This window comes from Haliotis cracherodii, unplaced genomic scaffold, assembly GCF_022045235.1.
Source record: "Haliotis cracherodii isolate W230 unplaced genomic scaffold, xgHalCrac1.p SCAF_11, whole genome shotgun sequence".
In the NCBI taxonomy this organism is placed as follows: Eukaryota; Metazoa; Mollusca; class Gastropoda; order Lepetellida; family Haliotidae; genus Haliotis; species Haliotis cracherodii.
Genome location: NW_027266266.1, coordinates 3,056,137 through 3,068,291, shown reverse-complemented (window position 1 = coordinate 3,068,291; position 12,155 = coordinate 3,056,137). Strand labels below are relative to the sequence as shown.

The 12,155-nt window shown below is 39.4% G+C and overlaps 1 protein-coding gene across 1 annotated transcript in view; it reads left to right on the top strand.

The window, feature by feature from the left end:
* Positions 1-11,855, top strand: part of LOC139456105 (WD repeat and SOCS box-containing protein 1-like) — a 36,839-nt gene extending 24,984 nt beyond the window's left edge. Inside the window, exons 5-8 of the mRNA XM_071237635.1 lie at positions 4,757-4,938; positions 6,179-6,292; positions 7,052-7,162; positions 8,520-11,855. Coding sequence (XP_071093736.1) covers positions 4,757-4,938; positions 6,179-6,292; positions 7,052-7,162; positions 8,520-8,682 — 570 coding nt within the window. The 3' untranslated portion in view covers positions 8,683-11,855. The remainder of the gene's footprint in view (positions 1-4,756; positions 4,939-6,178; positions 6,293-7,051; positions 7,163-8,519) is intronic.
* Positions 11,856-12,155: the final 300 nt, after the last annotated feature.

Below are 12,155 nucleotides of genomic sequence, written 5' to 3'. Positions count from 1 at the left end.
GATCCATTCTATTCGACTCCAAACACCAGATCTGTTCTAGTCGCTTCCCTCCACCAGATCCATTCTATTCGACTCCAAACACCAGATCTGTTCTAGTCGCTTTCCTCCACCAGATCCATTCTATTCGACTCCAAACACCAGATCTGTTCTAGTCGCTTCCCTCCACCAGATCCATTCTATTTGACTCCCAACACCAGATCTATTCTAGTCGCTTCCCTCCACCAGATCCATTCTAGTCACCTCTCACCACCAGATCTATTCTAGTCGCTTCCCTCCACCAGATCCATTCTAGTCACCTCTCACCACCAGATCTATTCTAGTCGCTTCCCTCCACCAGATTCATTCTAGTCACCTCTCACCACCAGATCTATTCTAGTCGCTTCCCTCCACTAGATCCATTCTATTTGACTCCCAACACCAGATCTAGTCGCTTTCCTCCACCAGATCCATTCTATTCGACTCCAAACACCAGATCTATTCTAGTCGCTTCCCTCCACTAGATCCATTCTATTCGACTCCCAACACCAGATCTGTTCTAGTCGCTTCCCTCCACCAGATCCATTCTATTCGACTCCCAACACCAGATCTATTCTAGTCGCTTCCCTCCACTAGATCCATTCTAGTCACCTCTCACCACCAGATCCATTTTAGTCACCTCTCACCACCAGATCTGTTCTAGTCACCTCTCACCACCAGATCCGTTCTAGTCACCTCTCACCACCAGTTCTGTTCGAGTCGACTCCCAACACCAGATCTGTTCGAGTCGACACCCATCACCAGATCTGTTCTAGTCGACTCCCATCACCCTCTCTGTTATAGTCGACACACACATAGATAGTTCAGTAGTTACACTTGACACCAGATTGTGCTGATGTGCAAGCACCCAACAGGCATCTACATAAACCTGTCAGTTTAATGTGATGTATTTATACTCTGGAGGCCGATCATGACAGGGTTATTAAGTCGTGAATTATTCAAGTGCAGCTGTCCAGTCATGCAGATAGGAACATGCTGCCTGGGTTATTACAAATACTAAATAGTTATGTATGCATTAATACATGATAAGTTGTAGTTTGATTCTGTAGATAGTATTGATTATTTGACATGAATTTTAATGAACAGAATAAGTGTATATATTTGTCATTACCATATTCTTATTTTTATCACTTTATTTCTTTTTTTCTAATGTGCAGATAGGCCATGTTATTTCAGTAGTAGATTACATTATGTTGGTCAGTGTGAGTATATGAAGTTAATCTATTGTGATACATACCAAGTACATGTTGGATAGGCACGTTTGTCTATACAGTTATTTGGTTAGGCAAAGAGGTGACATGATGACCAGACTGTCATAAGTTATTCATATTCATTACCATATTTAGTCTTCAGTTTCAGGCATATTGAATCAAACATGACATCACGCGGCAGTTACATTGTGCTAGGTTCTATACACGAATAAATATGGTATTAATGTGCAAACTGTATGGGGATTGTGTCTTTGTTTGTAAGTTGTGTGGATATTTCTATTTAAAGTTTGTAAATATTCCATCGTTTGGTAGCACTCTGGTTTTCTTTAGTAGGCATGAGCTTGTGATGAGAATCGTGAAAATCTGTTGGACGATGCTGTTACCATGGTTACAACTTACAGTGGGAAATAACAGGTTTCTAGATTCCCATAGGTATTAACCTTCAACCTTGTTTCCTGTATGCATATGGGTGTTTTGAAAGACTACCCTAAGGTAATAATGGGTTGAGGTATTGTTTGAACTGGAGTAATATATGTCAGTCGGAATGACTAGGGAGCTCAAATAATTTGATCAAAGGTTTGTTGTCAGGTAAACACTTTATTTTTAATGTTGTAAGGAGATCTTGGTTGCAACATGTCATGGCTTGTGAAATTGTTTTCTTTAAGCATACAATGAGTGCGTGTTAAGGTCATGTTGCCTGATGAGCTTATGAGAAATTGGCACTAGTCCTATAGTCCTTGCCAAACTGCCCAATAGTTAAGGCAGTGTTAGAAATTGGCACTATTCCTATAGTCCTTGGCAAAATGCCAAATAGTTAAGGCAGTGTTAGAAATTTGCACTAGTTCTATAGTCCTTGCCAAACTGCCAAATAGTTAAGGCAGTGTTAGAAATTGGCACTAGTTCTATAGTCCTTGCCAAACTGCCCAATAGTTAAGGTATCATAAGGACTAGTAGAAATTTGCCCTTTTTAAGGGTTTCGCTATATGTTATCATTATAAAGACTAGTGGACTAAAACTTAGTTTCTATTGCTGTCCGAAAATTATTTGCTATATGTTTACACTATTGCCTCACTTTGAGAGACCAGGCACGCCGTGATATAACTAGAATAACTTCAAAAGCGGCGTTAAACCCAACTCACACACTCACTCACTTGATGACAAATGTGTTTTTGTCTGACATTTAATGTTAAGAATGGCATTGTGTCAGTTTATTTAATGAATACATTAACATTTAGTCTCTGACGAAAAAAAACATACAGAAAAAACAGTTGTTTAATCATTTTAATAAAAAATAATAAAAAGGAGCCCAGAGACTCTTCTTTCAAAGTGGAGTAATCTAGACTTGCTAACTAGTATAGACTTGCATGGGCTGTATTGGATATATTTGTTTCGGGGTCGGTATGCCAGACTATTTAATGATATACACATCATGTTACTGAAAAAGGATAAATAAAGGAAATATAGTTGAGTTTTAGTGTGGATAACCCTTTAACCTACTAACCCAAAATGTTTCACAATTCATGAAACTGGAAACTTAAATATTTCCCCCTGTGTGACGCCTCCTCCAAGTACAGTCACCATTCTTATTAATGAAGCCTTTGTCCCAAATACCCTGGTTATTTAGTGATAAGAGTATTGTGATGGAGGAAATTACCTTTCAATAAACCCTGAGAACACTTATCTTGTTTATTTTGCCTCCCAATCTTGTCATGTTGTAAGACAAATTAACCTCCTCTAATGTCATATTAAACAACAATGTCATCTTATACAGTTCTCTCTAGATACCAGAGACCCGTGAAGATTCCGGGGTAGAATAGGTCTTCAGCAACCCATGCTTGCCGTAAAAGATGACTATGCTTGTCGTAACGGGATCAGGTGGTCAGGCTCGCTGACTTGGTTGATGCATGTCATCGATCCCGATAGCGTGGATGGAAGCTCATGACATTAATCACTTGATTGCCTGGTCCAGACTTGATTATTTACAGACCGCCCTCATATAGCTTGAATATTGCTGAGTGCGGCGTTAAACAACAAACCAACCAACCAACCAACTGTAGATACCAGACGTAACTTGGACCAGTTTGAAGACAAATTCGTAGACATGAAAGACACACACCCTTTACACTCAGGGCTAGTTTGTTTTGTAAAATTAAGGAAAATATAAGCCAAATAGATAACAATTGTATTGCACTAGTTGCTTGAAATTTTGCTTATTCTGAAAATTATTTATTTGTAGTTTCAAGCACATTTTAGACAATTTCAGAGACACCCATTTTCCTAGATTTTGTCAAAATATGGAAAATAGTAACTAAATTAATTACAAATATATTGTTATTTCTGATTGAAATTATCATTTAATTATTATGCTGCCTTGAACCTAAATATGTCTGTATATTTAAAAAAAAATAATTGGACCATAGACACAGTCTCACCCACACTATCGCTGACCTTCTTTATGAAGGATTGTGACTTACAGTGACATGTGACCTATATCCTCTAGTACACTAATACACTAATACAGACCCTGTGCAGGAGACTGACAAAAAGACACCAAAGTATTGTTTTGCATAAGAATCAGTTGGTTGGAATGTATTATCGTGTATAATCGGGATGAATGTCTTACATATCTTACTTATTCTGTTAATGGATTAATACTTGTTTATGTCATTATTAAATGTTATGTTTTTCAAATATAATATCTGTAGAGGTTCCTGTGTATGACTCCAGGGTGCCATGACCTAGTCTGTAGAGGTTCCTGTGTATGTCGCCAGGGTGTGAATATGTGAAGCCCTATTCTGGTGTCCCCTGCTGTGATATTGGTAGAATATTGCTTAAAGCGGCGTAAAACCTCACTCACTCACTCACTCACTCACTCACTCACTCACTCACTATGTTGATAACATGGGGATCAAATGTTGATAACAAGGGGATCAAATGTTGATAACAAGGGGATCAAATGGTGATAACATGGGTATCAAATGGTGATAACACAAGGATAAAACATAACACCAGTGTCAAATGACATAACACATGTTTCACATGAAAACAGATCATTTCCTTGCTTGACAATCAAATTTAAGTAAGTTTGATTAGTTAGGGCTGTTTGGGCCACAAGCCCTTGTGTTGTTAAATATTTCAAGACCAATTATCACATAAGTGTAAGAAATGTGGTATCCAAATATATCTTTACACATGGCCATTCTCTCCATACAGCACTGCTTGCCTTGTATCGTTATTTCTAAAGTAAAATCGCAAATCATGCAAAAAAACGTCACATGTACATTGTCTAAGTTGATTATTCTATCAATTCCTTTACATGACGCCTCCAAATTCTTTACTGCTATGAAACCATACTGACCGAAATCCGTTGACACAAATAGCTGACATCAGACCCTTACAGAATGGGTGTGATTCAAACCAACAATCATAGGTTTCTGGAACGCCTTGGTGACGCAGTTCATCAGTTTACAACATGTCTCCTTACGTGTTCACTGACCCTCCTCCTGCAGGTGGTGCTGTGGGACGTCGAGGATCCCTACGACATCAAGGTGCTGCGGAAGCTGGAGGGACACTATCATGATGTCGTGAGCTGTCAGTTCTCCCCCGACAGTGCTCTCCTGGCCACAGCCTCCTACGACACCCGGGTCATTGTCTGGGACCCCTACACAGGGGACTCACTGCGGGAGTTTGGGTAAGGCACTGTTGTATTTGTCACTGTGGTATATGATGCTGTTGTATGTGGTACTGTTGTATATAATGCTGTTGTATATGGCCTGCATACGATGCTATTGTATGTGGTGCTGTTGTATGTGGTGTTGTTGTATATGGCCTGCATAAGGCACTGTTGTATGTGGTGCTGTTGTATGTGGTGCTGTTGTATATGGCCTGCATAAGGCACTGTTGTATGTGGTGCTGTTGTATATGGCCTGCATAAGGTACTGTTGTATGTGGTGCTGTTGTGTATGATGCTGTTGTATGTGGTGCTGTTGTATATGGCCGGCATACGATGCTGTTGTATGTGGTGCTGTTGTGTATGATGCTGTTGTATGTGGTGCTGTTGTGTATGATGCTGTTGTATGTGGTACTGTTGTATATGGCCTGCATACAATGCTGTTGTATTTGGTGCTGTTGTATATGGCCTGCATAAGGCACTGTTGTATATGATGCTGTTGTATGTGGTGCTGTTGTATATGGTCTGCATAAGGCACTGTTGTATATGGCGCTGTTGTATATGATGCTGTTGTATATGATGCTGTTGTATATGATGCTGTTGTATGTGGTACTGTTGTATATGGCCTGCATAAGGCACTGTTGTATATGGCGCTGTTGTATATGATGCTGTTGTATGTGGCACCGTTGTATATGGCCTGTATAAGGCACTGATGTATATGGCGCTGTTGTATATGATGCTGTTGTATGTGATGCTATTGTATATGGCCAGCATAAGGCCCTGTTGTATATGACGCTGTTGTACATGGCACTGTTGTATACGGGCTATGTTGTATACATCATTTATAGCAGTGCCGAAAAATATTTACTTGAAGTTAAATTTGCAAGGTCAATTTGCCATGGTTTTGTATTTTGTCATGTTGGAAATATAATCATGAAGTCTGTTTCCATGCCCAAAGGAAAAGTATTAGTTGAAAAACAAACTGGCAATCCCAAAAAGGTTAGGGTTATTTCACAGATACATCCTATAAAGAAGCAGTTTCACACAGTACTTGATGCTCTTGATTGAGCACAACTGTGACATTTGTCATTGTCTGTGCATTGTCGACATTTGGGATGCATGTTCTCTGTTCTATTCACAATATGTCGTCAAGATTTACAGGTTATGTGTTCCTTTTTTAAGGAGTTTTTGCGCTTTAAAAACGAAGTCTAATAAATGCTTTGTGTGACTTGTACAAACTAAGGAACTGTTCTGTTCACAGACATCTCTTTCCCCCTCCAAGGCCGATCTATGCCGGCGGCGCCAATGACCACTACGTCCGGAGCGTCTCCCTAGCTGGAGATGGAGCTCACATCGCCTCCGTCTCAGATGATGGGTAGGAGTTTGTTTGTTTGTTTCACACTGCTACATCCGCTACATCAACCCAATACATTGGCTACATCAACCCAATACATTGGCTACATCAACCCAATACATTGGCTACATCAACCCAATACATCGGCTACATCAACCCAATACATCCGCTACATCAACCCAATACATCCGCTTCATCAACCCTATACATCCACTACATCAACCTAATACATCCGCTACATCAACCCAATACATTGGCTACATCAACCCAATACATCCGCTACATCAACCCAATACATCTGCTACATCAACCCAATACATCCGCTACATCAACCCAATACATCCGCTACATCAACCCAATACATCCGCTACATCAACCCAATACATCCGCTACATCACCTCAATACATCCGCTACATCAACCCAATACATCCGCTACATCAACCCAATACATCGGCTACATCAACCCAATACATCGGCTACATCACCTCAATACATCCGCTACATCAACCCAATACATCCGCTACATCAACCCAATACATCCGCTACATCAACCCAATACATCCGCTATATCAACCAGTAGGCGATGGTAACAATTATTAGACATATTTTTCTTATACAATTTATGTTACATCGATCTATGGGGCATACTTTGAACATTAACCAATCAGTACCTTCAACACTGTAATAGTTCTTACTCCTAATTCTTGACATAAACTTCATACTGTAAGTTATATTTAAGGTTAAGAGATGGAGTGTAATAAATGCTGTATTTGCTGCAGGTACGTCCGGTTCTGGGATCTTCACAGCCTTGGAGATCCCGCCATGATCAGCGAGAACACCAACGCCCTCTGCTGTGCGTACAGCCCTGGTGGAGCAGTGCTGGCAGTGGGGTAAGCATCACTATCAGAAATACCTGCCTGCCCGCCTGCCCGTGACAAGTAACTTTATGTCAGGCTGCTTGAAATTTTTCTCCACCTGCCCGAATGTCTGGCAGATAATTTTAAGTCTACTTACGTATTCAGTTTTGTTACAATTCCACATTGATTCTAAATTAAGTGTTTGCATTATTTTAACTGAATCAAGATCTTATTTTGCGATTTTTCAATATTAATAATGGTTGAATGTGGGCAGGTAACTATGAAGATGGACAGGCAACATTTATGGGTCACCAGCCCAGCTGTCTTGTTAGGGTTTAGCATTATTTCAAACACTGGTTAGCTTGCTGATGTCTTCATCTGGAGATTAGACTACGGCTAATAATTTTGATAGAAATATATAATTCTATGGGATATTCCTGAACATGGGGAAAATCTAGACTTGCTTCATATTGGCCTTTTACATTACGGACAAATGTGAAGCGGAGGGGAAAATAATGTGGTTCAGGGTCTGTGAGACAGACTTTCTTGAGACTTTCATCCATTTTTCCACTAAATAGTCAGACGGGTGACATTTTGGTTTTGGCTGACCTCGGCTTCATGAGTCAGGATGATTGTTGTTTAACTCCCACTCTGCCACAGATCAGGCGGGGCGCTGGGGTAGCCTAGTGGTTAAAGCGTTTGCTTGTCAGGCCGAAGACCCGGGTTCTATTCCCCACGTGGGTACAATGTGTGAAACCCATTGTTGGTGTTCCCTGCCGAGATATTGCTGGAATATTGCTAAAAGCTGTGTAAAACAGCACACACTCACTCACTCATATTCCAGGTATATGACAGGGTCTGTCAATAATTATATTTGGACCAGGCAATCAAGTGATTAATAGTGTGATGTTGATGTTGCAATGATCCATGATGTTGGCGTACAATGACATACAATCAAATCAGTCACAGAGTATGACCACCCAATCTATTCAGACCCGTGAAGATACGGGGTAGAATAAGTCTTCAGTAACCCATGCTTGCCGTAAAAGGTGACTATGCTTGTCTTTAAAGATGACTAATGGGATTGGGTGGTCAGGCTTGCTGACTTGGTTGATGCATATCATCGATCCCAATTGCGTGAATCGATGCTCATGATATTAATCACTGGATTGTCTGGTCCAGACTCGATTATTTACAGATCGCCATCATATAGCTGGAATATTGCTGAGTGAGGCGTTAAACAACAAACCAACCAACCAACCAACCAACCCAATCTATTCAGTCATACGACAAGGATAGCTTGGCAGGATCTACTCCAACTTGAAATCCCGAATGGGTGATAGTTTTTGTCATATTAAAACTTGCTAAGCATCTCTCATTGTTTTTTCAGGACGCGAAGTGGTGAAGTTACATTCTACAGAAGTGAGCGGGATGTTACGAGTTTACTGCATCTCGCGCGAATGACAATCAGAAAACGTCTGCCCACGCCAAAGATAGATCATCTTTCCATCCCGATCAAGTTGAAGGAGTTTCTCAAATATCACGATGTGTAGAACTCGGCATTGTGGGAAGACTAGTATTCTGTGAGGAACCGTTATGGTGCAAGTCATGTCACAATATCGTGGAGATATTTAAATTATGGATTCATCCACATTCATTTCTGTGATGACGGTGATCCTGCTCCTCAATGACCAACCATTGGATGTTTGGGGGAGTCGCTGTTTAGAGAGTATTTGTTTTCTAAACAGAAAATTCTTGTTCATGTTTCAGAAAGTACAAATATTGTATTGACAGCGGTCATGTGACCAAAAATTCATTTCATTTGGTATTATGTCATGGATCCACGAATGGAACAGGATATTAGGGGTGACATGATACATAGGTAACGATACGATACATCGTGATGCACATATTCAAGTCAAATTGTGTGGAAACTTCTTGACTATAAATCAATTTCTAAAGGAAAAGCTAGCTGTAGACACATTGTCGTAGCTGCTATTTTTAGGAATGAATTTGGAACGCTTATTACAATACATTTCGTGATATTTGACTGACAATATTGTTGGAGTCATTAAACGAGTAAGAAGTAATATATTATAGCAAGTGTATCGTCTTGTATCGATACAGAAGAAAACGTATTGTGTATCGTATCGTCACATGAAAACTTCCGATGGACCAGTGCACCAATGTATCATTTCACGCCTACAGTATATGTGTTTCATTAATTTATTGGAGGAAGCCAGGATACACATGGTTGATCCTAGTGTAGGGTCTGCAATTGCTCACAATGATTATTTTGTATGCACTCTGTTGGGCTGGGATGTGTGATGAGTCCTTGGAGGTCTACAGACACCTACACACAACTTGCTCCCACTAGTACCCTTCTACCCTTGCAGAATCCTATTGAAAACATCGCTTATTTCTTTCAATGGTTTAAATAATTTGCTATACAATGCATTAATATGAAAAATAACATTTCTTTAGCTCCATAATTTATTATTTATTTGGCCTAAGTTGTTTTGGTGTTCGATTTGAGGGGAGGGGGGGGGGGGATAAATTCTGATATTGTTTCTTGTGCAATGTTTTGTATATTTACCTAATATATAGATGTCTGCACTTTACTGTAAAAGGATTGCAATGGCCAGAGATTACATACAGTACTATAATCAATTATTATTTATAAAAGTAATAATTGCATAAAATTATTTCTAAGCAATCAAAGATGAAGCAAAAGCAAAATGTAAACTGTTCTTTTTTGATTTTATGATTGTAGTTATTGGCATCTGTTGCTTGAATCCAGAAGTTTTAATATATAAAGTGTCTTACCTAATATTAGTTCTAAATACAGTTCTCAAGTGATGCAGGCATTGGGTTGGCCTGGTTCATCTTCCCGAGGCAAGAGCGTCTACTAGCAATTGCCTATGTTTTTGTGGATGAAATCGTGAATGTTTTCGGTATCTGATCGACTAAGCGACTAAGTTGTCGCCTGTGGTAGTTGCCATCTTTGTGAAGCTATATGAGATAAGAACAGCGATCTGATTGGATATCACGTTTTAATTACAAGGGGCACAATTCGTGATCTACGCAAGGTGGCGCCAGGGTCAACCCAAGAAAAGTGGCCTTGATGGGGCAAGGGTAGAAACTAGGCTTTGATGTAGGCTAGTGGACAAGCGTGCCTCAGTAAGATGGGCCTGGTTTTGATACTCTTATCCTGATGATTTCAAGGCCTGTTGCTATTTCACTGCTTCCTAGTTGCTATTTTGCAGAGCACCCTCTGAAGGTTTTGTTACTTGTTTATTGTTAGTTACATGATGTTTACTGAGAAAAGTATGTTTTAATGTAAGATTTACTTATCTGGTTCATTATCGATCATCTAATGAAGGCAATCACACAATTAATGCCTTAACATAAATCATTCATGGTCTGCAACAGTAGTTCATTTAGAGTAACCTCCCTTCCCTCTTAATTCTACAAGCTCCTTCCCAGCGCGTGACACCTTCGTTACACTCTCCGTAACATCGCTGCCACCAGTGTGGGCGCTGCTAATCCAAGAATCTTGAAATTTGCCCTCTTACCCCAAATGAAGTAACGTTTATACTTTTATTTATGTCTTTGGTAATGCCATCGTTGTGAATTTTGAGAAGGTTTACGACTGACCATATTTCTCAGATGAATTTAACTTCTTTGTTTGATCAAATTGGTTCGAGATTGCAGACGAACGGAAAATCACCCAAATTCCCTCTTACATTCTTACTATACCAATTAAACCATAGTTGAAATGAAATAGAATTTCAAATTGACAAACACAGAAAATAATTGAGTTAATGTAAGTGTATTCGGCGTCACGGCAGTCATCGCATGTTTGTAAACATAACGGTCCGTCGGTTTCGAGTTCAACTCCAAGGATGGTCATGGTCACCTGTCACAGTGGGGAGTTTTGACTGGTGGCAGCGATAGTATAAAGAGCTCCGCAAACGGGATATCGCTGTGAGGAGCTTGTTAATTCTAATGTTGGTATGAAGAGGTTTGATTGGCTGACTATTGACAGACCATATAAGGGCTCTGTTATTTTGTTAGAAGCAATGGAAAGGCATCCTTACTGTTTCTCAAGGGTAGATGTGGATCAAGCAAAGAAAATGCACCCTGATTGTTGAGGATGGGCCTATACACTGGATTCTGTAAACATGTTTTACACAGCAAAGCCAAGCACTAGATGACCACTTTACAATATTTCGGTAAATTTCTTGCATTGGTCTATATGCTTATTATATATAAGGTCACTTTCTGTTTAAAATGCTCAAGTATATTTTTATGAATATAAATTGATGTTTGCAATAAGCCAAAGATTTATCCGGTTACCATGGTAACTTGCACACTAAGATTTCAGCTTCATCCCATGGGCACCGACCCACCTTCATTCATGTCTTACACTGTGGGGATAATGTTGCAATTTGGTAAATAATATGAATGATATCTTCCCGTTTTGTATGTGTATTATCTTGTTTATGCCTCGTACATTTTGTAAAAACTCTCAGACACTGATTTGAAAAATATTTTTTTAAGTAACGGCAGAATGGGGATAAATTCAATTCCCATTTTTTTTTTATAGAAAAAGGCCACCTTTGGTTATTTCTTTCAATAGTAAATTCAATTTCATTGGCTATTTTTTAAAGTTTATATTAGAGAGACATTTTTTTTAATGCTTCACACTGTGTTTATTTTTTTTAATTTTGATGTTTTCAGGTAATATCCAACCTAATCCAAAGGTATTATTATTATGATGATGGTTATCATTTCTCCACTGACTTGGTCCTTGGTTATTGAGACCGTGGACAATGGTGCCAGCAGTCTGTGTCAGTCATATCACGTGTTGCCTTGTACGTGGCTGAGGGTGAAGTGTTCCTGTACTAGCCAATCATTGCTGGGAAATGGCAGTTATGAATATTTTGAAGTTATTTTAGTCCTATAATGAGTATTATCATGATGATCATGTGTGTCCAGTATTTATATTCAAAGGCAGGAATAA